Here is a 26,755-nt window from a genome sequence, read left to right as displayed (position 1 = left end):
ATTTTTTGTTGAGCCTTGGTGAGACAGGAGGAACTGTGGCTAGAATTCTCATTATCTTACTGCCCTAGTCCCAAATATAATTGATAATGGTCATAGACCCGACTGGTTTTTTAAAAGGTTCCTTGAAATCATAAAGGAAATAGCCTTGTGGTGAGAAGGCATTGGAAGCTGGAAACGTCTGGCTCCTCTCCAAGAGATTATGAAATCCTCCAATATCCTCTGAAGGAGAGTCTACTTGAGGCGGAGATGGTGACGCTGGTGGAGGGATTATGTAATCATCCCATTCGCCTGGACCTGATTGTACGTCTTGAATTTCCCCTTCTTGTTGTTGTCCTTCTTTGTCTTCATCTGTAGATGGAAGCTGCTGCACAGGCATTTGAGACATAGGAAGGGGTGGAGGTTGACTTTGCACGACAGGAGGTGGAGAAAGGACTGGAGCAGGAGATGGTGCGGACGTAGTAAACTTTTTTTTGTAGTCCGCCAGCATGAATTGTAGACCAGTTATCAGAGCGGAAGGAAGACAAACCAACTCTGGCTGCAGTTGCTATTGACATCATTGGTCAGAGTAGTATGGATGTTGGTCATAGAACTGGTCTTCATCATCGGAGTCTTCTTGGTATTTAACATTCAACTCCGAAGGACTTTGTGCAGCTCCAAACAAGCTGTCGTCATCCGAGTCATCATCGTCATCCAAAAGATGAGTTGGCAATAAGGCTTGGACCCTACTAGGAGAAGTTGAAGAGGGTGTTAGACTCGGTACACATACCGTTGTCGGGCATTGGAATTGATGTCCCAAACGTAAAGGACAATACCGTTGTCGCCGATGCATCTTTCATCGCAAAGGTTGTCGACGATGCATTGGGGGAAATAGTCGACAAGAGGGTCGTCGACACAGGCAACACCATCAATAAAGCACTCATCGTCATCTTCGTCGTCGGGATGGTCGTCACCAGAATCTTTGTCAACGACGACAACGACTTCCTGATTATATTTATCGTCAACGACAAAGGATCTTGAGTTGTCGATGATGACATTGGCGCCGATGAGACTGAAACTGTGACGACGGTTGTCATCGACGAAGTTACTCTGACAACAGTCAGTGGAGGTCTTGTCATCGACGTTGGTACTTCCGTCGACGAGCTGTCCGTTGGCGCGGCTGAGTAAGGCTTTTTAAAAGCATGTTTCACCGGAGGAGTAGGGGGGTCCGAAGCCGATTTCTGAAAGGATTGTTTGACAGAAATCAAACTCTGGTGGGAAGGTGACGCCCTGGAAGGCTGACCTTGTATTTTTAGTAGACTCCGAAGACTTTTTGTGCGTCTTCTTTGAAGGTTGCTGCGAGGAGTGACCTGGAGAGACGTCCAATGGTCTTTTTTGGGGTGTCTTTGAGAAGTATCTTGAAGAACCTTCACCCTCCTCAGAAGATACAGGGTCCTCCCTGTCTTTAAGCCTCTGCAGCCATAATAACAGCCTTCCCTCACGGTCCTTTAAAGTCTTTGAAGAAAAAGTGTGACATGCCTTGCAATCCTATGGTTTGTGATCAGGATAAAGGCAGTATTTATGAGGGTCATCGATGTGCAGTCTTTTCTTTCTGCAGGTATCGCAGGGTCTAAAAAGGTCTTTTTTAGGTGTATCCGACATGAAGAGATCAGTGAAATTCACTCAGCCAAGGGAATAATAAATGAAAAATACCTTGAATCCAAGAAAAAACCTGAAGACAAGGGAAATTAGAAGGTAAGATGAGACAACTGAGCAGAACTTAGTGGAGACTCCCTTAGCACGACGTGAGGTAGAAAATTTGAGGACTCGAGCTCCTTCCTGGGAGTTTCTAGAACATAGGCCTTCAAACTGTGGGGCGCCCCCTCCCCGCCACACCCCGGGGGGGGGGGTCGCAGCATCCCCTCAGGGGGGTCGTGCACTCCACCCCACCACTTCATCTTCCATTGTTGCCTCCAGGCTCCAGTCGTGTGTCTCAGACATAGTCAGAGTGGAGATGCAGGGGCGCTAAGAGGTGAAAAAAACAACAAAGCCTCATTAACACGTGCAAGGTCTTTTAAAGACCTGTGAAGTACTCTGATGCAGCTGGCAGCTCAAAAACTGTCTGAGTGTGCACCCTGGAAGCTGTCTCAGCCTGGGCTGACACACGACAACAGGGGTGGGGGGGGGACTAGAGGGGGCTGAGGGGGTCTTTGCAACTGCAACTTGTCAAGAGTATGCCTTTGGTCCGATTATCTCTTGTCTCTGATCCACACTTTGGGGACCCTCCTGCACCCAGAGGGTGTGTCCGTACTGAGGCACTTTGCAATTCCAAACTGGTCAGACAGGAGGTCCTGTATTTTTTTAAGGTATTTGACATGGCTGCCGCCACCGATTCAGATACTGTCAGTTCTAACATGATAATAAAATCCGTGTCCCTAACATATCTCACTGTTGTGTACTGCCTCACGTACCCATGCTCTTCAGCCATGTCTGTGTGGAGGTGAGTGGCAAAGGGAGAAGTAGTAGTTTCTGTCCTGTAACTCCAGTTCTGTAGTAGGGGTATTTCTGTTATAGTCATAATCTAGTGAATAGTCCCGCCCATGTGCGTGGACCCTGGAGCAATCAAAAATAATCTCTTAAAGTGTTGAAAAATGCAGAACGGCACCGACACTTAAGAGAGAATTAAAGACAGATAATGCAGCCTATATAACCAGGCTACACTGTCCAGTACTTCAACTAGAAACTCCACCAAAAATCCACAAACAGCAAAGTCTGTCCAGATTTCCCTTGCTTCATCAGCAAAAACCCTCTGGAATGATAGAGAGGGAGACATGGACAGACAAGCCCCATAGGCTGACATTATGTGGCTCAAAACAGGATACTGTGCCTTTAAGATAACTTTCCAGAACTTCACAGTATCCCAGAATGCACTGCAGGTCCATTTTACTTTCAGTTATTTTTGAAGGCGTAACACGCCACACCTGTAGCATTCCTTACATGAATATCTCTCTCCACCGGGGAGGAGGGCGGGCGCTTATGACTATAAAAGAGATACCCCTACTACATAACTTGAGTTACAGGACAGAAACTACTCCTTCTGTAGTAGGGTTCTCTGTGTATAGTCATAATCTAGTGAATAGAATGGCAAGCCCATCCCCACATCAAAGCGGCGGTGGAGAGAACAGAATTAACACCACTACTGTGCGAACAGATTTCGCAGCGAAGCCTGCCCAACCTGAGCGTCTGTCCTGGCATCAGTGTCCAGGCAGTAATGCTTAGCAAAGGTATGGACCGACTTCCAAGTGGCCGCCCTGTAGATTTCTGCAAATGGAACATTAAGGAGCAAAGCCGTTGTGGCAGCCTTGCCCCTGGTGGAATGAGCCTTAGGTTTACCCCCGAAGGTCTTATTAGCCTTTTGGCAACACAGTTGTATGCAGGACACAAACCACCTAAAGATGGACTGTTTAGAGGTAGCAAGACCCGTCCTTACTCATCCATAATTGATAAACAATTGGTCTGACCTACGAATATCCTTGGTCTTATCCAGATAAAATGTCAACAACCTCCTAACATCCAGGGAATGCAGCGACCTTTCCGCTGGAGAAGAAGGATTCTGAAAAAACGTAGGCAAAGTTTGGTCTGGTTGACATGAAAATCAGAAATAACCTTGGGAAGAAATTTAGGGTGAGTACGCATAACAACCTTAGCAGCATGAAATACAGTATAAGGTTCTTGGCAACACAACGCCTGAATTTCACTCATCCAGCGGGCCGATGTGATGGCCACGAGAAACGCCGCTTCCAGGACAGGTGCTGCAACAAAGCCTTATGAATAGGTTCAAAAGGCTCCTTCATCAATCTGGACAGCACCACATTTAATTCCCATGAAGGCGAAGGAAGCCGGACAGGAGGGAACACTTTCCTCAAGCCTTCCAAAAAATATTTTATCACAGGCATCTGAAAGAAGGAAGTCTGTGAAGGGCATTTCCTGTAGGCAGTCAGCGCAGCAAGATGAACCTTAATGGAATGGACATTAAGGTCAGATCATGCCAGATGCAGAAGATACGGAAGGATGACATCTTCCTTACACGTAGTCGGGTCATAATTCTTGGACTTGCACCAGATGCAAAACCTCTTCCACTTGTACGGTACAAAAGGGGGTGGTGATGGACGGAGCATCTGAATCAATCAAACACTCACACCCAGTCAAAAGATCTGGGTTTAATCCATCACCGTTCTTTAGCCCACTCTGCCACCCCAGTTCAGACATGGCTACATGCAAATCAGTCTGACCCTGTGCCTCATGGGAACAGTCCAGCCCGAACTGCCGAACCATGTCTTCCCTGGACCGGAAACAAGCTTCCGAGGACCGGTTTCTGGCATTCCAGCCGTCTTCAGCCCGGCTTGCTTGAATCCAGTGGCAAAGTGAGCAAGGGACTCACGTCTGAGCATACCCTGCCACACTTATGGCGGCCAAAAGGGGGTGGTGATGGACGGAGCATCTGAATCAATCAAACACTCACACCCAGTCAAATGAACTGGGTTTAAACCATCACCGTTCTTTAGCCCACTCTGCCACCCCAGTTCAGACAGGGCTATATGCAAATCAGTCTGACCCTGTGCCTCATGGGAACAGTCCAGCCCGAATTGCCAAGCCAGGTCTCCCCTTGCCCGGAAACAAGCTTCCGAGGACCGGTTTTTTACCGCTCTTCCACTTGTAAGCATAGGAAGTCCGAGTGGAAGGTCGCTTAGCCTCCTCCAGTATGTCCATGCAATCTTCAGGTAGATTCAAATGGCCGTATTGCACTATCTCAGGAGCCATGCCGCCAAACTCAAAGACGAGAGTTTGGGGTGCAACATCTGCCCCCCAAACTTCGTGAGAAGGTCCGGCCTGCACGGCAGCCGTATGTGAGGAAGGAGAGACCGGTGAAGCAGGTCCGTGAACCACCACTGACTGGGCCATCCCTGGGCAAGCAGGATCATCTGCGCCATGGACTGGGACAGCTTGTTGAGCATCGCCGGAATCAGGGGAATGGGTGGAAAAGCGTACAGAAAGCTGTTCGACCAGGTGATCCATAGCGCATTGCCCAGCGTCCCCTGCTGGTAGTACCTGGAGGCGAAGTCTCGGCATTTGCTGTTTTCGGCGGTGGCGAACAGATCTATGTCTGGAGTCCCCCACCTTGCGAAGACTTCTCCTAGTACTTTGTCGTTTATGACCCATTCGTGGTTTTCCTGAATCAGTCTGCTCAGTGCGTCTGCCTGAACATTCTGCACACCTGGTAGATGGGTTGCAGTTATCCTCAGTCCTCTGGCCAGAAGCCATCGCCAGATTGCCTGCGACAGAGTGCGTGATCTCGAGCCCCCTGCTTGTTGAGGTAATACATCGTGGTCGTATTGTCCGTCTGTACAAGCAGAGAGTTGGTCTGGAAGGACGGATGAAATGCCTTCAGTGCCAAGTGAACAGCTCTGAGTTCCAGGAAATTGATGTGATACGTGGACTCAGTCGGGGACCACGTTCTTTGAATCTGTAAGTCTCCGAAATGCGCCCCACAGCCGTGGAGAGAAGCATCCGTCACGATAGTCTGAGTGGGAATGTCCTTGTGGAAGGGAACCCCTCTGAGGAGTTTCTCCGCTGAACACCACCACTTCAGAGACTGAAGAGCATGCAGAGACAGTCGTATCTTGTCATCCCAAGACTCTTTCCTCTTATCCCACTGATCCTCCAAGCACTCCTGCTACGGTCTCATGTGCAGTCGTGCATGTGGCGTTAGGAAGATGCAAGAGGCCATCGATCCCAGTAGAGAAGACACCGTCCTCACTGTTGTAGATGGAGTGGTCATAAGAGCCTGAGCCTTCCGAAGGAGTGATAATCGCCGCTCCTCCGAAGGAGACACGCTTGCTGACAGCGTATTGATGGTGGCTCCCAAGTACTGAATGCACTGGACCGGAGTCGGGACAGACTTGGACATGTTGATGTGCAACCCCAGCTTGTTCAAGAGAACGCACGTCTTCTGGAAGTGTGCTTGAGCTTCCGAGAAGGAGGAGGCCTTGATCAACCAATCGTCCAGGTACGGGTAGACAAACACCTTGTTCTTCCTTAGGTGTGCTGCTACCACTGCCATGCACTTCGAGAATGTTCTGGGCGCAGACTTCAGTCCGAATGGCAGGACTATGTACTGATAATGATTGGCGCCAACTTGGAATCGCAGGAACTTCCTGTGTTTGTGTGCAATGGGCACATGGAAGTACGAATCTTGTAGGTCTATAGCACATAGCCAGTCTCCCTGTTGCAACTGAGGAAAAATCTGATGCAACGACAGCATGCAAAATTTCTTTCTGCGAATCCTCTTGTTTGCCTGTCGCAAATCCAGAATGGGCCTGAACTAGTTCTTGTCCTTCTTGCGAACCAGGAAAAACCGGGAGTACAGACCTCTTCCTCTTTGAGACAGAGGTACGTCTTCTATCGCCCTTTTCCTTAACAGGATATCGGCCTCCGCCTGGAGCTCGCGCAGCTGAAACTGCGAGCTGACCGGAGGAATTGATGGAGGCGGGCTGGTGAACCGAAGACTGTATCCATTGCAAACAATATTCAGCACCCACTTGTCCGGAGTAATTTTTCTCCACTCTGCCTGAAAAAATTGAACGCTTCCTCCCACCGGAGCAGGTAACGGATGTAGGGGAAGTAACCGCTCAGGGTTGAGACCCAGCCGAGCCCTTGTTCGCTGTAGAGGACTGCTGGCCCCCTCTACACTTCTGGCGCTTCTGGAAGGCTCTCCGGAATTGCTGCTGTTGTTGCTGCTGCTGTCCCGAAGTCTGTAATCGCCCTCTGCCCTGTGCACCGAACCTTCTCTGGAACGGGCGGCAGGCCTTCTTTTCTTTGGGCTTCTATAAGCCCACAGCCGTCAGGGTCTCTGCCTCGCCTTCATGCGGGCCATCTCATCGTCGGCATGCTTGCCGAACAGGGTTTCCCCTGAGAAGGGCAGATTGGCCACCCACTGCTGGGCCTCCGGCTTGAGTGATGTGAGCCTGAGCCAAGCATGGCGCCGTTGGTTGATCCCATGACAGTACCCATGGGCAGCCAAAAGAGAGACATCCGCAGCCGCGCTGATGACCTGGTTAGAAACGAGCATCCCCTCCTTGAGGATCTCCTGGAAGTCCTCCCTCTTATCTCGTGGCAGGAGTTCGGTGAACTGTTAAAGGGATTCCCACAGGGCATGGTCATACCGCCCTATCAAAGCCGCATCGCTGGAGGCCTTCATGGCTGTGGATGGCGTCCCACAAGCCTTCCTGCCAGCTGAGTAGATCCATCTGCTCTCCTTATCAGGCGGTACCGCTGAAGACGGGGAGGTAGAATGTAGCTTCCTGGCCGCCGTCACTATAACAGAGTCCGGAACCGGGTCTATCCTTAGAAAAGCCGGGTCCGAATCCGGGGCCCTGTACTTCTTCAGAGGTCGGGAGGGAGCGGCCTTCGCCACTGCTGGCGTAAGGAACAGCTCCTCCGCGGGCTCTACCAACCCAGGTACTAGCGGTAGCAAAGGGCGAGACAAATGCTTCTTGTGAAGTGTCTCAAATATCACGGACGTCGTGGGTGTTGGAGCCGTCACCGTGATTCCCAATTTCGCTGTACCCCTCAGGAGAACATCCTGGAACGTGCTGATGTCATCCACCGGAGACACCCTTGTCCCCGGGGATTCCGACAAGGTCGGTGAATAGGTCCTGGTCGAGTCCGTGCGGGACCGCGATCCGCGCCTCCTATGGCGCAGTCTTGACCTGGTGGAGGATCTATGCCGACTCCTCGATCTCCCCCTCCGTCCGGAGCGTGATCGTGACCTCCTTGGCTTTGGTCGATCCGCCGGTTACACAGGGGCGGGCGACTTTGGTTTGGCCAGGGCCCTCGGCTGAGGGGTCTCCTTGGGAGGAGTCGGATATCGGGGCAATGAGACCCACCTCGGAGGGATCGGCGGTGGCTTGTCTGCTGGCAGCTGAGGTTGAGGTAGAGATTGAGGACGCGGTGGAAGTGGTGGTAGCGGAGGAGGAGTAGGGGCCAGCGGAGGGAGCCCCTTCGGTAATGGAGGCGTAACCGGCCTCTGAGGCGGGGTATACACCTTGGAGTACACCGAACCCGGTGATCCGCCTTCCTTTCCAGCCTGGGACGTTGGCGAACCTCCCATAGGTATTTGGCGCCTGCTAGAGTGACTCCTGGTGCCAGACCTCCTTCCACGTCTCTTCGGCGTCGAAGAACAGCGACCGGACGGCGAGCGTCGGTCCCTCGGCGGCGAGCGTCTTCTCCTCGACGTCGACCGTCTATCCCTCGACGGCGAATGCCTTCGCCTCGACGGCGACCTCCGCCTCGACGCCGACCTCCTTCTCTCGACGGCAATCTTCTCTTCGACGTCGAGGATCCCCTTGACGACGACCTTCTCCTTTTGGCAGACGGCGAACGGCGGTGTCGCCTCGGCGGCGAGCGCCGGCGCCGGGCCTCTTGACGTCGATCACTCGACCACGACTCCGACGAGGATGACAACGAAATCGTCACAGGAGACCTCAATGGCGGTCTGTTCAGTTCCTTCGACGTCGAGCGTCGACGTCGCTTCGGCACAGAGCCCTGGGGAGACGGGGAACAGACTGCAGTCATCCCTCTCGACGCCGTAGTCGGTGCAATCGACCCAGACGGAGAATGGAGATGCTTGCTGGTCTTCCTGCCCCTGGGGAGCCCCCCAGAGGCCTCAGCATGGGCAGAGGAAGCCCCTCCAGACCCACCTTGCGCCTTCAGCCTTCTTTCCTCTAGGCCCTGAAGCCTGATCTTCTTTCTATCCTTCAGGGTCTTGCCAGAGAAGCCCTGACAAATGACACACTCCTCTGGGACATGGGAAGAGGGAAGGCAGAGGATACACACCTCATGAGGATCCGATTTGGCCTTCTTCCTGGAGCACTCTGGACATTTGTCAAATAATGCAGGCATATTGACAATCAAAGAGTGCACCAATGGATTAACAAGAAGAAAGGCACCAAAGTACTTTAGAAAAGCACTCAAAGACTTGAACAAAAGTGAAAAATCACCAATAAACCCTTGAAAAGGGAGAGCTGAATGCTCCAGGGTCCTGCTTGCAGGAGCCGGAAAAAAGAACAAAGTAAAAGGGACCTGCAGTGCATTCTGGGATACTGTGAAGTTCTGGAAAGTTCTCTTAAAGGCACAGTATCCTGTTTTGAGCCACATAATGGCAGCTTATGGGGCTAGTCTGTCCATGTCTTCCTCATTCCAGAGGGTTTTTGCTGGTGAAGCAAGGGAAATCTGGACAGACTTTGCTTTTTGTGGATTTTTGATGGAATTTCTAGTTGAAGTACTGGACAGTGTAGCCTGGTTATATAGGCTGTATTATCTGTCTTTAATTCTCTCTTAAGTGTCTGTGCAGTTCTGCATTTTTCGACACTTTAAGAGATTATTTTTGATTGCTCCGGGGTCCACGCACATGGGCGGGACTATTCACTAGATTATGACTATACACAGAGATCCCCTACTACAGAATAAGGATTATCAGTGTTCAGCAATGCAATCAGATCCCATGGCCCTAGCTGCTGTTGAAACTTGCGGGGAGGGCAGAGATTGAAATGGGACAGCTCATGGGGAGACTGCCCACTGGAGCTCTCCTTCAAACCCGTTTCATGTGTCGAACGTTCAGCGCCAGTGCTGAACGTTCTAAATAACGGGTGGTGCCACGTCGGCCGTTGGACGTGCGCAGCACTACGGAGGTAGTGCTCGCAACGTCCAACGGCCGACGGCAGCACTAAAGGGGTTATAGAGCCTGCAAAGGCTGTATGTAGTAATTTGTAATGTGACTTTTCAATCTTTGTTCCCTTTAATTATCAGTCATGGATCATTCAGGCAGCCATAGAACACAATTAAAAATGCTTTCTATTTATTTTTGCTGTTCCAAGTATGCACAGATAAGTTCTGAAATAGGCTTTAGGTCACTGCTTATTTTTGTACCATCTGGGGCATCAATATGAAGAGCTGGCAACCCTAATCGCAAGACTGGAAGGTTGTTGCAGGATAAGCATGATATTTATTTCCTCCAACCTCGATCCCTGGAGCCTGAATAATGCCATAAAAGCAATAGTGTAACTCACATCTCAAATCTTATGCCAAGCCTCAATAACATGCTGAGTAACCTCAACTGTGTCTTGGAATGCACCCTGCATTTAGACAACTCACTCCTCATTATCGCCCTTCTCTTTCACACTCACCCTGCACTTACAGGGATCACAATGTACTCACACTGATCACCATGCACTCATAGCACCCGCTCACCCTGCACTCACAGTGACCACACTTTACTTATGCCACTCACCATGAACTCACACCGTTCTCCCTCCACTTACCTGCCGTCACATGAGCACACCGCACACTCTGCACTCTCAGTGATCACTCTGCACTCAAAATGCTCTTGCGCTGTTCACCCTCTACCTCACCCTGCAGTCACACGAGTTCACCCTGTACCTCACCCGCAGTCACACAAGCACACTACTCACCCTGTTGATGTGGCACTTCACTCACCTGTCCCTCTCAGGTGTGTGATCAGTGTTAGGGCCAGCCCTGGCTGGGAGTCTTAGTTGCCCCCCCCGCCCCCGAATGTTCGGGTCTAGTTGCACCCCATGTTGCTTCCCACGTCGGAAGTACGTTTCACAGCAAGGAATTTACAATGGTTGTATCCTTCCTGAAGATTCCATTCTCTGGCAAGTAAGAGTGAAGTGCTTTTTGTAATATTTTTTAAAGCCTCGCTCCTTTCCCCTTCATCCCACTACTAGTGGGAACGTTGAATGTTTCAAGGAGGAGCGGATTTGGCATTGATGCCATAGGTGCTGACTTTGGTTCTGGGCACCAGGGTTCGAGTCCTGGTATCGGCTCAACATCATGTGATTCTGGGCAGAATCACTTAATGTACCAGTGACTTACGAAAAATGAAGTTGACCTTGATTAAAGTCACTGGTGCTTGTATGACATGTTCCAATCCCTAGAGCTGAGTCCACAAGCCTGATATAATAAATATTATGAAGTATGCCTACCATCTGTGCTCACGTCTTTCGTAGACCAAATAAAAAAAAATATATTGTGCAGCTATTTCTGAAGCTTTGGAAGGCAATCTTCTTTATAAGCCAACTATGCCAACAAATTGACTCCTGATGCTGCTAGAGAATAAAGATTTATATATCCTCTTGAATCACTTATATCACATGTGTATGATGCAAATGTCCCCTTGGCCTTCTTGGAAAACTGTGGCTGGCCTCCTACTGACATGGCAACAACTGGCCATACTCCACATAATCATGGATTTTTCAATCGTGTCAGAAAGCATGTTTTGTGGAACCCCTTTTTCTAATATCTTGTTTAGGGGCAAGGATGTGGCGCACCAGCCAGAGCTGATGACTGTAGAGCTGGGGAACCAGGTTCAATTCTTGGTGTCTGCTCAAAATCCTGTGATTCTGGGCAAATCACTTAATCTCCCTGTGCTTACAAAAAATGAATGTGTGCTTGTGTAATGTAAAAGATGCTCCGGCAAGCGCTCCAATACCTTTGGGTCATGTTCGCACTACATCAAACTGCAAAAAATATATTAAAAAATGTTGTGATCACTCTCGTTTCCAGGTACTGCTCAAGGCTTGAAGTGGAGCACATCCAAAGGATGGCAGAAGCAAGATTCCATTCACATATTGACTGTCTGTGGAGAAAAACAAGCACACCCCACACCTGTGTTTTGGGAGGGTTTTTGCTAATCTATCCTAAATTTTGTGATTTATGTGAAAAGGACAGCATCAATGTAATTCCTTGTGCTAATTTTTTCTTGGAGACTTTTCATTTGAACTTTAGAATAAGCACACACACTAAAAAAGGTTCCCTTTACCCAACACTCTTAATTATTTAATATTATTTGCTCTACGCGACCTGGGCTCTGCAGCAGAACTTTTATGTCAGGTGGTGCTGATGGTGGGGTGGCTCGACGTGTAAAAAGTTTTAGATGGGGGGGACTCAGCTGACAAAAGTTTGAAGACCTGTGTTCTAGAGGGTAGTGTCAGCGGATTGGTTGTTCTCTTAAGTGTGGTCCTTTTTTATATAAGGACTTAGATAGGTTACTAAATATGAGGCCTTAAGCCGTTTTTAGGTCTCGCCTGTCGATGCGCATGCGCATCGAGCTTGCGAGACTATGGGGGCTTAAACACTCTTTAACCAACTTGCAAGGAATCGTGGCGATTCCTTGCAGTGCCCGTGAAATTTAAGCTCAATGCGCATGCGCATTGAGCTTAAAAGCGCGTGCACATGCCCCCAGCCGCCTGCCTTGCCCACTCTCTCTCTCACAGCCTCCCCCAGCTCCGCCCCCTCACTTCTTGGTTGCACGGCCGCTAGGCCGTGCCTCCCCTACTCTCCTCCCCCTCCTCCTCCTACTCTCCTCTCCCCTCCTCCTCCTACTCTCCTCCCCACTCTCTCTCTCCCAGCATTTCTCTGGCTTTTCTTAAACAAGAGCTTCTTATTTGTAACTGCTTCAGAAACACCTGCCAAGTGGCTAAGAGTACACTGCCGAAAAAGATAAAAGGCAGCTAAAGATTTTCCTTTTCAGTTCTCAACTTTTACAGGCTGCAATTCGTATCTCTTTCAAGGTGGCCATTTTAGCGAGGCGGTTCGATGCACTGCAGCATTTTAGGAGCCCGGGCTGTGTGAATGTGTGGAGCCCAGCTAGCACAGAGCGCCGTATGTTTTAATCAGGCCCAACAATAAATCAAAGGCCTGGGAGACCGATTCTAGCCCTGCCAGAGGGCCGGGCCATTTACTTTCAATTGACAGGCGCTGGCTCTCTGCGCGGGACAACGGCCCCCTCCACTGAGGACTTTCCCAGATGTAGGCAGATGGAAAAACCATTAGTAAACAGGTTACACAAACAGTGAATTACTTACTACTCGTTAATAATGAACTGCCAGCCACAGCCAAAGAGCTTCCAAACATTCGCAGCGGCCGTCTGCCGGGATTACAGGACCACAAACTCATTTTACAATTTTTAACTGGAAAAAAAATTGTGGAGGGGACTTGCAGTGAACTCAGCATCTTGGGTAATAGGACTAATATCCTGGGGTCCAAGGACATAGCACTCCCGCCCTTGTCTAACAAAAACACCGATGAATTAAGAGGACTTCTTTAAAGAGCAGAGAGATGATTTTGGGACCCAAGGCTATGGAGAATACGCCCTGATATTAATTTAAGAGGGGAGACCTGAGCTAAAGCAATGTTAAAACTGGCCTTGCAATCCGCGTATCACAGACTTGCCCAATTGAGCACTCAGTCTAACACTCTTCCCTAGACATTGTTGAGTCCTCACGCATGACACTAAGTGTGGCATGGCATAGATGTTTTCGTCGCCACAATGCCAATCTAATGTTGTCTTCCTTAACCTCTCCCTTCCCCCACCCACATCCACCATGACATCCACCACCACATCCACCACATGCTCCACCGCATCCACCACCACCACATCCACCACCACATCCACCACACCCACCACCACCACATCCACCACCAGGTGCAAATGCAATGTTCTTGGATTTTCGTCACAATAAAATACACTGAACATAATCTTCACAAAATTAATTTACAAACGTTTAAGCTATTGCCATTATAAATTACAATAAATTTTATTTAAGTATTAATTATTTACAAAATTAAAAGCCATTGTTATTTGCAATATCAATACATCTAAGTCACGTAAAAACAACACACATTGCATTACAAATGCTATAGGTGTCACATTTGCGAAAGTTAAAACTATTGACATTGTAACTGACAAAGCTATTACTTTTGCTATTTTCAAAACCAACACATAAATAAAAAAAGTGTCCTTTACAATACCAATTGCTCAAACTTTCCTAATGCGAGACCTATTGCATTTCCAATGCTTGTTTAACTTCTATGTCTAATATAACACTGCCTTTTTAAATGTACCAGGGACTCCCATCTCGACGGTGGGGAAAGGTTCAAGCATGTGAATCTATGAAAGATACCATAATACTGGATAAATACAAATTATTCAGATTTTTTGAGGAATAACATTCAGGTTTTTTTTGTGCTTAGTGTTCTAAAATCTGAATCTACAGTAAAGCTTGCACTGTTTTCCCCTGTTAATTTCCAGAAATCTTGACCTGCTGAAATGTAACGAATGTTGAGGTATTTAGTGCACCAGGTAATTACCAGGTGCAGTAAATATCACACAACACGGAATTCCGAACACTGCGCAAACAGAGGCTTGAGCAACGGTTGGAGGGCCTTTGTCTCATGCCACTTTTTTTTCTACCTTGTCTGAACACAGATTGAAATTCCTCTGAAATAAGCGCTGGAAGATATTCAATGCAAGTATGTCAAAGGCAAGCATATCTGTGCCTGTAAAAAGCTCATTCACACCCAACCATGCTGCTGATTCACATTCGCTTACATCCCATGATGTTAATCATCAAACTTACTCTGATAAGCAGCTACAAGAGAACTATTTTCATCTAAATATACACTAAATAGTATTTCCCAAAACAACCTGTGCAAGTTTAAGTTGTTTCACCTGATCCCCCTTGCTTACATGGAGTAATATGAGCTACAACCCAAGGCTAGATCCAGCTCTCTAATATTAAACGTAGAGCTCGGAGTGAATGTGGGGCTGCTTAAAGTAACATCGGGCACAAAGAATAAGATCTTAATGAATAAGTTAAACCCCAAAAATAAGCATGGGATATTTTCCCACAAAAAAAAAAAAAAAAAAGGGATATTTTCCCATATAGAAACCTGTCTCACAGAAGACTGCAATCCGCGTAACAGAGCAACAGGTCTCCACAGATTACAAAATCCTTAGATGTGACTGTAAAGACAAGTGTGGTAGTGAAGTTATAGCCATTTTTCACAGCTCTATAAAATTTAAAAGTAAAAGCTGTATTCAATATGCAGTGGCTCTTCACCATAAACGTTAATCGGTTTCCACTCGTGCAGTGTAATTCACAGTTAGTTAATGTCTACTAGACTTAGCACGAATGTGCTCCCTGGGAGAGTGGACTGTGCTTTACAAAAGACCAATTAACATAAGATAACATGCCAAGTAAGGGAGGGTTTAAAGGTGAAGGATTCTAAACAAGCAACCCAAGAAGGGACAATATATATTTTAAAGCACCAAAGAAAATGCATGAAGTACAGAGGTATATGGTGCCAGGCTAAGGAAAGAGAGCATCACCAGAAAAAACACAAAGCGAAAAAGGCATAAGAACTAAGGGTTAAACATTCAATAACAAAAAAAAACATTAATCAATATCAGGATGTATAAAAAGTCCCATTGGGATTGAAGAGCTGTCAAAGCAGTATTTGCCTCACTAAGAAACAGCAAACATTTTATTGGAGAAGTTCCTGCCGTTTAGTTTAAGCGTTACAGTTTCTACTTTGTGATGTCCCTCATGAGCACAATGCTGGGGAGTTTTGTTTTTAAAGGATTATGCATTTCAGACTTGCTTGCTTTCTTGTCATATAATATGTGTGGTGTTGCTGGCACCAGACCTGAAGTCAGATTAATATCTTCCTTTCTCCTCATCGCTTCTGTATTTGATTGATTATTTGGGATAAAACGGTCAGGTTTTATCCTATCAAAAACTCTGGTCTTTGCAGCGGTTATGCATTCACGTTCTAGGGATAGGTTACTCACTTGTGTAGTCACTCAGTGTGTAAAGGACTGTGATAAGGTGATCCAAGCAAGGCCAGTGATCTGAATTGCATCTTAAGCCTTCCTCAAAAGCGTGACGTGCCAAAGGGATCCGGACCAGCCGCAAAGCAACACGTCCAATCTTGTACCAGATGTTGACGTCAGTGGAGTCCAGCATCACTGCCTGAAAAACAATTTTTTTTTTATAAAACATCATATTTAGAGAAGGACATCATATGGCTGAAACAGTTGCTTTACAGTGTCTAATATGTAACTAACCTACCTGCAGCCCGGTCATCATTGCAAAGGCACAGACTGTTCACAAATTTTGAATATTTCCACATGCACCAGTCTTTCACTCGTCCTGCTACAGAATTTACAGTGCAGGTAATAATTTGAAAAGTTTTAGCTGATTCCAGTCCTGTGTATATGGTGAATCTAACTTTGTTTGCAAAAGAGAACGTAGATTGGACTCTTCACAACTAATTTCAAGACTATGTGAATAAAGCATTTCCCTCTCCACTGCAAATGAAAACTCACACACCCATCAATATGATACTAGGGAAATTCACAATTATTGAGAATAGATAACGGAAGGCATGGTGTTGTAATTCTGAACCTGCTTATTAAGTAAACAGGTTCCAGAAAGGAATGTGATGCCTTTGTGATTCTTAATCAAAAGAAGCTGAAATCGTTACCGAGTCTTGGTGGTCACAACAACATTATTTTGGCAACAAACGCCAGCCATCTGTAGTGGCACTGGTACCACAGCAGGCGTGAAGGTGACAGACAATTACAGAAGCATTGATAACTGATCTGTTTGTGGCGCTGAATGGCACAGGGCGGCAGTGTGAGTCGAGATGGCACGGACCCACAGGATATGTAGAGGCTTCCCTTCTCAGCAGAACTGTGACGGCAAGGTATAGTGTGCTGCCAGCATTCATTCGTACATCTAGTCGGAGGAGTACGTTCGTGTACTCTGACCTTTACCGGTCTCCCGACGTCTTCCTGCGTGTATGTGCGCCTGTGTTGAAGGCGGTGAATGCCAAGTACACTGTTGTATTATGCCGCCATTAGGGTGAGCAGGATCAGCTTACCTTACTGATGCTTATATGTTATGTTAGTTTATTTTTATATAGCGCTAAATCATCGACAGGTCTCTAGGCGCTGTTAAAAAGGGAAAGGCCAGGCCCGCTGGCTGTCGCAACAATGGCAGCGGAAGAAGGGAATGGTTAAACAATATTCAAGGCCTCCTTAAAGAGGATAGTCTTGAGTTGCTTCCTGAATGGAAGGAGTGCAGGTTCCATCCGAAGGTGATCTGGCAGCTGATTCCAGAGCTCTGGTGGGAGTAGGACAGAGAAGGCTCTTCCCCCTTTCGATGCAGGTTTGCAACGTGGAGTATGCAGGCGGCAGGCCTGAGATGATCGCTGTGTACGGCCTGAGACGTAGTTCTTTAGGCGATCTTTGATGTATGTAGGGGCATTTCCATAGATTGCCTTATGGGCAATACAGAGGCCTTTAAACTTCGCTCTCTGTTTAATGGGAAGCCAGTGTAGCTTACATAGAATAGAATGAGTGCTTCTGAGGAGCCTGAATATCATCCTGGCTGCGTCGTTCAGCACTACTTTTAGCTTGTGGATGAGGCTCTGGGGAAGACCAATGTAAAGGGCATTCCCGTAGTCCAGTTGGGAGACAATTATGGCTGATACAATCATCCGAAGTGATGTTGTTGAAAGGATAGGGACAAGCTGCCTGAGCAGTCTCATGCAAACGACAAAACCCCTATCCAATGCCTGCTCCCCCAGCTGTGTCCTCTGTGCCCGACCTGACAGGAATGATTCTAGCCATTTGTGTGCTCCTCCCTCTATGCCCAGGTTTGCGATACAGGTCAGTAGTTGTTTATGGCTGATCGTGTCGAATGTCGCTGATAGGTCTAATAAAATCAGGGCACTCAGTGTTTTGTTGTTGCGCTCACAGCTGGCCACGTAAAGAGACTTTCACAGTTTTCAAAGTCGTGTGTCTGCCGTGTTGGAAGTCTTGGGTCTGCTTCCTCAGTTACTGCTGTACCATGTGATTGATTAGAAGAAAGACCCTTACACTTTTGAAATCTCACCCATTATTACAAGTTGCACAAACTTCAGTTATTTTGTACTTCTTTGACAGCGTTGTGCTCCATCACATGTGGTGGCACTATCTTCTAATGTTATTCCACTGCCATTTTTGGTGCAGTCAGGTCAACCATCCTTTCAGTGGCTTTTGATGGAAAAGAATTTACCCCTGAGGGGAAGAAGGTGCTGTTATTGGGCACTATAGGCAAGGAGGAGAATCACATCTTCAAGTACTTACCTCAGATGTTGGTAATAATAATCCACCTATTGAAGATGTTTATAAGGAGGCAAAGCTGCGTTTGGAGAGAAGATTTGCAAAGGAAGAGGGCATTGTCTTGTCTCAGTACAAGTTCTACACCAGACCACAAAAACTAGATGAGTCAATAGATGATTTTGTTTCCGGTCTGCGTGAATTGTCAAATAAATTTAAATTTGGTCAAATGACCAATAAAATTATCATAGATCAGTTGATTGTTCAGTGCAGCAGCAGAAAAATGCAGGAACGTTTGTGGGGACCGAAAAACCTGTCGCTTAATGATGCCATCGCAATTGCTAAGGTGGTGGAGGAGTCGGAGAGTTGCATGAAGGAGATGAGCAAGAAGGAACAAGTGGACGGCCATGGCTGCTGCTGTTGGAAAAAAAGAAGGGTTGTCGATCAGCAAGGCTGCTACTAGCTCCCAGCGAGTGAGCAAGTCAAAGGGATGTTCAAGCTGTGGGAGTGATTACCACACCAGTGATTCAGAATGATGTTATGCATCTAACAAAGGGTGGGTGCATTGGACATTATGCCCGCATATGTAAAGATGCAACTTAATCCCGCGTGGCAGTCACTAAAGACTTATTATGGGAAGAGGATAAGCAGGATCGAATGTTGACGGTTCAGCCTGAGATGGAGGAAGAGAACAGAAGAGCCTTGTTTGAGACCCAAGGCAGACTAGTAGAGCTCATGGTGGACTCCGGTTAATTGTACACTAGCATACCGATGGCGATGTGGAAGAGTGTGTGGCCAGAAGTGTCTCTTCTACCTAAAGACATCAGTCACAAGGGTACCAGGGAGAAAGCATTGATGTTCTGGGGTATTTCACATTCATGATTGTGTTTAAATCGTGCCAGGTTGTAGGGAAAATGTATGTGGCTGAGGAGGGGCCACCTATTTTGGGGTGGGCACATCAATTTGATCTGCATATCATAATTGACCCCCGTGCTCCAGAACAAGTGTTGGTGGTCACTGAGAACACAACCGAAGACGTGTTATCAGAAATGAAAGATGTGTGTAATGAAAGACTGGGTACGATTGGAAAAGGGTACCAGTTGTAGTGAGAGATGAGGTTAAGAAACTCTTAGATGACCTGCTCAGGGAGGGTATCAGAGCCTGTTGAGGAGTCGGAATGGGTCTCTCCAGTGGTTATTGCCAAGAACAGCAATGGTAAACTGAGGTTCTGTTTGGATCTGCATACTTTGAACCAACATGTTGTGACTGATACTATTCCTCTTCCAAATATCAACGAGTTGTTATTGTTACTCCAGGGTGGTAAGTACTTTTCTAAGCTTGACTTGAAAAGCACTTACCACCAGATCGAATTGCATATGGATTCAAGCAATTTGACGGCTTTCGTCACTATGGAGACGCGCTGACTGTATGCAGTGGGAAAACGTTGTTGGGAATGTAAGGCTCGGCGATTTCATGCCCAGCAGTCACACCTGATTACCACTCATACTTCGCTGTTCGCTTGTATTTTAAATTTATATTTTTAAACCTGCACTGAATTGCTCATTTGCACAGTACCTTTCAAAAACAAAACCTCTTCCTCACCTCTTGCACTCTCCGCCTGCACCCCGGTCCACCACGGGGCTCTCCCAATTGTTGTGGAGGGTGCAGGCTTATGCAGGAAGGCAGTCTTTTCTCGCTGCCAGTTGGGGGCGGAGCACCGCGATTAGCGCCATGTCTCTGCCTATAACTGTCAATGTGCTTTATGGCGCGTCTGGGGCCAGGGGCCACGCTCCCTGCCTGTGCCTCCCTCCGCTATTCATCAATGGAGCTTAAATCACTCCAGGGAGATTGGCCAATTTACCCAGACCTCAATAGCACACTAAATACCTTTGGAATTCTGTCCTGAAAAAACTCCACTCACAACCTCACCCCCAAGCCTCTTCCCTACACAACACCCACGAGCCTAAGGGTTTCCCTCCCTAAAACATCCACTCATTCTATCTGCCCCAATTAGGACCGTTTGTCCATATGGTATCTTAACACCCGCTCTCTGGTTAAGCAACAGCTAGAGATTTTTTATCTTTTAGACTCCATTAAGCCAGACATACTGCTCCTAGCGGAAACATGGCTTTCAACCGAATCCACTCCGGACATTCTGGCCACCATCCCAGACAATTACTACATCCTCCAGGCCAATAGGCCAGAGGGCGGGGGGAGGGGGAGTGGGGGGGTGAGGGAAAGAGAGTCGCAGCCATCATCTCCAATCCCATAAAATCACTTCCCTCAACACCTCTAAAATTCCCTCTGTTGACTTCTTGTTGTTCAAATTTGAATCCAAAGGTTTCCCTTTCACTTGTGCCCTATTTTACAGGCCCTCGCCCACATGCCTAATTTTGTCCAACTATTCAGCAACATGACAGCGGACTTGGTGATTAATCATGCCAAAATTCTTATCATAAGGTACTTTAATTACTGGCCTCATGACCCACGGGAAAGCCCTTGCTCGATAGACTTCTCTGAGTTGCTCAATGGCATGAACTTCACCCAGCACATCAAAGTGGCCACCCACATTAAAAGACACACCCTGGACCAGGTCTGGACCTCAAACCTTGACATCGCCTATCTCCAGATCTCTCCCTGTACTTGGTCTGACCACTTCTTTATTGCTTTCTCCATCGCCACCCCTCCACAACCAAAACCCCCACCTCTGACCCTCTTATGATCAGGAACTGGAGTCGGGTAAATATCCCTACTCTCTGTACATTTCTATCTTCCTCCACGCCTAGCACCTCTCTGCCCACCGGACCCCCGGTCTCACCACATACTCAGGCTGAAGACTTTAACTCCTGGCTGGCCTGGGCAAGAGATAACTTCGCTCACCTGAAAAAAATCAATAATAGGAGGCCCCATGATGCCCAGCATTGGTTCACAAAGGACCTAAAAGACAGGAAATTTGCACTACGCCAAACCGAGTGCAAGTGGAGACTTCATCACTGTCCCCTCTAAAGATCCATCTTTATCTAAGCCTTAAAAGACTACAAAGTCGCCATCCTTACAGCCAAAACAGAATACTTCTCTTCAAAGATCTTGGACTCGACTAGCAAAACCAAAGACATCTTCTCCATTGTGGACGAACTTGTGAAACCCGACCGTGTCACTGTCAATCTCTCTGCGATTCCCTTAACACTTATTTTATCGACAAGATTACCAACATCAAACCCAGTATCCCCAAGGCCGCCTTACCCCCCAATCCCAGTAAAGCTCCCCGTAACCCATCTCTCTTTTCCCACTTCCCCCTGATCATTCAAGAGGCCTTCTTCTCCCTCCTCAAAAAACTTTGCTAAGGCTCCCCGCTGGACAGCTGTTCCCCTCATATTGCCCGGGAGATCTTTCTCAATTTCCCGACCCCCCACTCTCTATCTCTCCTTAATAACTCTCTCACCTCGGGCGTGGTTCCCAATTCTTTCAAAACTGCAGTAGTCTCATCCATACTCAAAAAAGCAGGTGCCGACCCTGAGGTGCTAAGTAACTTCCGCCCTATTTTGTTACTTCCCTTCCTGGGCAAAATTCTGGAAGCCTTCCTAGCAAACTGCTTAAGTACTTTTGTTGAAGACTCCCACTTTTTAGATAACGATCAAGCTGGCTTCATGGCTCAACACTCCAGCGAGTCCATTGACCTGGCCGTCCATGATGAACTCAGAAAGGGGGCCGACCAAAACACCTCGCAGGCATTGGTGCTCCTGGACTTGTCGGCGGCTTTCGCCACCATCGACCACGCCTTCCTACTCGATCGGGTCGAGAGCGCCGGCATCAGGGGCCCAGCGCTGAGATGGCTCACCTCATTTCTCAAAGACCGCTACCAAGCGGTCCGCCTCTCCAGAATCTCTTTGGAGGAAAAAAGACTCACCTGCGATGTCCCTCAGGGCTCCTCCCTCTCTCCCCTCCTGTTCAACCTGTACATCCTTCCCCTGATCTCCGAACTCCAGAAAAGAGCAGTAGTAATTTTTAATTATGCTGATGACCTTCAGCTCATCTTCAACATTGATCCCTCCCCCTCCTCTATAGAGAACGTTCAATCCACCATGAGCTTCATCAGCAGCCGGATGAACGCTAACCAGCTAAAGCTTAATCCCGATAAGACAGAGCTGGTTCTTACTGGGCCCCCAGGCAACCCTTGGAACTCCAACTTCTGGCCTATCTCCCTGGGCTGCCCGCCACTCCCAGTCAACTAGGTCAAGAGTCTAGGCATCACTATTAGTAGCGACCTCTCCATGAGGGCCCAAATTAACTCGGTGGTCTCTGTCTGCTTCTTCCACCAACGCAGAATCAGGAAAATCAGTAGATTTCTTTCAAATGAAGCTCTCGTCCAAGTCACACTTGCACTAGTCATGTCCCGCATCGACTACACCAACTCTCTGTATGCCGGAATTCCCGCATGCCAATCCCACTGACTCCAACTAGTCTAGAACCAAGCAGCCAGGCTTATCCATGGCCAGCCAAAGTTCAGCCACACCAAGCCCCTCCTTAGGAGCCTTCACCGGCTCCCAGTGGCTCAGCGCAGTCTCTTCAAACTTAGCTGCCTGATCCACAGAGCCCTTTCATCCCATGGACCCTCTTTCATTGCTTCCCGAATCCATCGCTATGTCCATCCCCGCGACCTACGCTCCTCCTGTCTGAACCTCTTGTCCTCTTGCACCTTCAAACGAAAGAAACATGAGATTTTCCATCCAAGCACCACTCCGCTGGAACTCTCTCCCTCCGGAACTCTACTAAATACCCTCCTATTCTCAATTCAGGAAATCGCTTAAAACCTGGCTTTTTTCCCCAAGCATACAACTTATTCCTACACACTGGCTCTGCCTTTAGCCCTCCACCCTAGCGCCAAGAAACCGGTGCGCTCTATAAATGATTTTATCAGATCATATCATATCATGGAGGGAACTTTTAGGTTCACCAGGATGCCGTTAGGGCTATCCTCGGTGGATAGCGTGTTCCAGAAGATCATGACTGAAGAGCTTAAGGGCTTGGATAATGTTATATTGTTTCAAGATGACATTTTGATCTTTAGTGGGTCAATTCAGGAACACAACTCAATTTTGAGATCTGTGTTAGGTAGGCTTAGGGACTCACCTTGAAAAGGGACAAATGTAAGTTCCTAGTGGAAGAAATTGAATACCTTGGCCATACTATTTCGGGGTAAGGTGTGCACCCCAAGGTACACTTATTGAAAGGTATTCAGTCTGCTCCAGTTCCCCATGATAAAGATCAGTTACAATCTTTCATGGGTTTGATTGAATATATGCTAACTTGTCAAGAACTTTGCTAGCAAAACTGAAGACTTCAGGGTGTTGCGGAGGAAGGGATGTGTGTTTGTGTGGGGCGAAGTCAACAAAGAGCATTTGACGTGATAAAGGAAGACATCTGTGGAGCGGGGATCCTTGCACTGTTTGATACCCAACTCAAAACGTATCTGACTGGATGCAAGTGCTTGTGGGCTAGGGCGGTTCTCTCTCAGGTTCATGACGGTTCAGAGAGGACGGTGGCATTTGCGTTGCGTTCTCTGACAGAGTGTGAGAGCATTACTCTGTCATTGAGTGGGAGGCTTTAGCGGCTGCCTGGTCCATAGAGCATTTTAGGACTATCCTATGGGGTCTCACTTTTAGCATTCGTACAGACCATAAACCTTTGGTCAAAGGTTTGAGTCCTGGTCTGGCGGGCAAGGGATCTGGCAGGCTGGCAATGCTAGCTGCAAGAGTATAAGTACAATGTTGAAAGCATATTGGGGTTGAGAAATGCCTAAGCTGATTGTTTCACATGCCTGTCTTTGGACTGGTCTGAGGTAAATGAGCATGGTTCTTCAGCTTGGGAAAAGGAAGGGGCAATGGCTTCTCTGTGTGATGTGGATGAGTGCTTTGGTGGTTCATTCTCGGTGGATGAGTGGCATAAGTGTATGGAAGGGGATCTTGTCCTCCAGAATGTGGGACAAATGGTGGTGTGCGGGGGGCGTAGAGAGAGTACGGTGCCTCCAGCTGTTAGACCTTTGTGAAAATTCTGGATGAGTTCACTTTGAGTGACAAGTGTGTGCTTATGAAAAATGACAAATTTGTTCCACCAGAAGGATTGAGAGACAGGATTTTCAAACTCTCACGAGGGCCACCTAGGTCAAACTTTGACTAAGAAATGTGTTAGGGATTACTTTTGGTGGCTGTGCATGGATGATCAAATCAATTTATGGGTGGAGAACTGTGAAGTGTGCAGAGAAAGTGAGAAGAGGGTTAAGATAGGTGTGCAATCCTTCCAGGGGTATATTGAGGAGCCGGGGTGTGCTTGGAGTACTTTATGTCTGGATTTTATTGGACCTATGCCATTGTCGGAAGAAGGGTTGAGGGTTTACTAGTGTTCTTATTACAGATAATGGTACACAACTAGTTTCTCGTGAGATGAAGAGCTTTCTGGAGAATTGTGGTAGGGCATGTCCGGTCACGACTACGGTTCATGACATCTGGAATAGCTTACTGAGGGAAATGAAGTAGGACACAAGTCTCACATCCTGAACTCCCCTCTGGGAGGGAACTCAATTGACATGGGTGGCTGAATTGAAGGGCTTCCTAGGCTGGGACTGGATAGGCATCAACACATTGGCTGAGGTATGGTATGCAAATGGGGTCGTCCCCTTCGACCACCAACAGGGAAATATCAGATGCCAACTCACAGAGATTGAAATATAGGCAGCTGAGAAACGCACTTAGCCGTAGCATAGATAAGGAGGAGGAGTTCCCGTTGGAGCGTAGGTGACTGGATGGGCATATCAAGCTCAAACTGATATTGCTAATGTATGGAACGTTAATGTGGAACACGCAGGGGTCCCCCACCAACCTAAAAGATGGGTGGGTGGAAGATATTGGGGAATTCGATGATGAGGACTGGCAGGAAGTCCTGAGATTCCCAGCAGATGGGGCCATAAAGGCCAGCTTCAGACTAATACAAATTAAAGTACTGCACAGGACATATGTTGCCAGAACTCTACTTTATAAAATAGGGAAGGCTGAGAGCCTTCTGCGCCTCCAGAAGTGTAGAGAAAGGACTTTTCTTCACATGTGGTGACAAGGCCCTGTGATCCGTATATTCTGGGAAAGAGTAACCAAATCACTGGAGGAAGCGGTTGGAATCAATATTAACCTAACACCTCGCAGAGCATTCCCTCATACCTCTAATGATATCAGAAGATTCTGGTGAATGTGGGTATATGGTGGCAAAGAGGGACATTGTTCAGAAATGGGGGTGGGTCACGCCTCCATCGTTCAGACACTGGGAGGATGAGATGACATGCGGTACAATTATTGAAAAGGAGGTCTGTAAGGTTAGAGGTATTGAGAATAAGTACAAGAAAATATGGGCAACCTGGGATATGGAAGAAGTGGAGACATAGAGAATTGACCATTTGATTGCACCCAACAGAGTTATAGGGGTAGAGGGTGGAGAGACAGGTGGCGGGTCGATACACAAGGCCAAGCACACAATGAGATTCTACACCTTAGATCATGTCAAGCAGGGAGGGTTCTTGGTGCACAGGAGGGAAGGGGGGTATGAGTGTAATTCTCTTGCATTTAATCTATGTCGTATTTGAAAAATAATACAATCTTTCCCAAAATATATATATATATATATGTGTATATATAATATATATATATATATATATATATATATATATATACAGTTAAAATGGATAATGCCTGCTGCCCAAGACATTCTTATAGCCTTGGGGCAATAGAATACTCTGAATGATCGATCAATACTAGTTGTGTTGGTAGGATCATTGTCAAACCTGGCAGGGGATATGTGTGGTGCTAGATGCAGTGGCTTCCTGACGAGGGCCCTAGCACTTATTTATTTTTACAAATTAAGCCCCTTTTCCAGGTGCCCCGCTAGTGATCTGCTCTTCCCCCTCCATACTTAGTGTTTCTCTGCTTCACCTGTTTGCTTCTCTTCTCCCACCTTGCACCACATTGCTCGGTCTTCATGTACTTTTCCCCCTGCCCTGTGTATTGCTTCCACCACTCTATGTTGCTTCCCCTCATACGCTACAACCAATCTAACTTGGATCTGTAAATAAAAAGAAAAAACAACGCCTGTGTCATTTTGTAGGTGTGAGCATTTGTGGTGCCCTCCCCTACCAAATGATGGGGATGGTAGCTTCATAAGCTTTTTTTACATCAAAGAAAAATAGTCTTTTAGCAAAATGTTTTACTGTGCCTCTGAAAACAGAGATCACATTTCTGCATTTTGAAATCAGCAATATTTTGAGTTAAAGCTTTGAGCTTCACAGAGCACCCGGTAATGAACTACCTGGAATAGAGTACCAACACCTATGATCTGACCAAATAGAATGGATATTTCACACATGGCACACTTGCCACTGTGGAGTCAAGGCTGAAAAGTAAACCTCCATATCAGTATATCATCAACCCGTCATAGTAAGCAAAATACAAACAAAATCAAAGACTTATTACGCTCATGATCCCCCAAATATATCTTGTGTTGGGGAGAGTGGAGACCTTGAAAGGATTATGTTACCCTGTAAGTATCTGTTCCGTTTGGTCAGATCATAGGCGTTGATACTCTAGAAGTCTTTCGAGTCACAAGGTGGAGCGATTCCTCCTCTCGGTGAGAATGCACATGGGCATCTACTCAATTGTTAGACTGTTTTCCCGTAGGCGGGAAAGAGAGTGGAGTGTAAATTAAGTGTAAGTA

The 26,755-nt window shown here is 47.3% G+C and overlaps 1 protein-coding gene across 4 annotated transcripts in view; it reads right to left on the bottom strand.

The window, feature by feature from the left end:
* Positions 1–26,755, bottom strand: part of CABIN1 (calcineurin binding protein 1) — a 1,446,726-nt gene that overhangs the window by 1,226,281 nt on the left and 193,690 nt on the right. For all 4 annotated transcript variants that reach the window (XM_086942778.1, XM_086942776.1, XM_086942775.1 and 1 more), the window contains exon 7: positions 15,689–15,869. In XM_086942778.1, coding sequence (XP_086798904.1) covers positions 15,689–15,869 — 181 coding nt within the window. The remainder of the gene's footprint in view (positions 1–15,688; positions 15,870–26,755) is intronic.

Source organism: Lissotriton vulgaris, chromosome 11 (assembly GCF_964263255.1).
Source record: "Lissotriton vulgaris chromosome 11, aLisVul1.2, whole genome shotgun sequence".
NCBI lineage: Eukaryota > Metazoa > Chordata > Amphibia > Caudata > Salamandridae > Lissotriton > Lissotriton vulgaris.
Note: the sequence above shows the minus strand (reverse complement) of the source record. Positions and strands in the feature narration are given on the sequence as shown.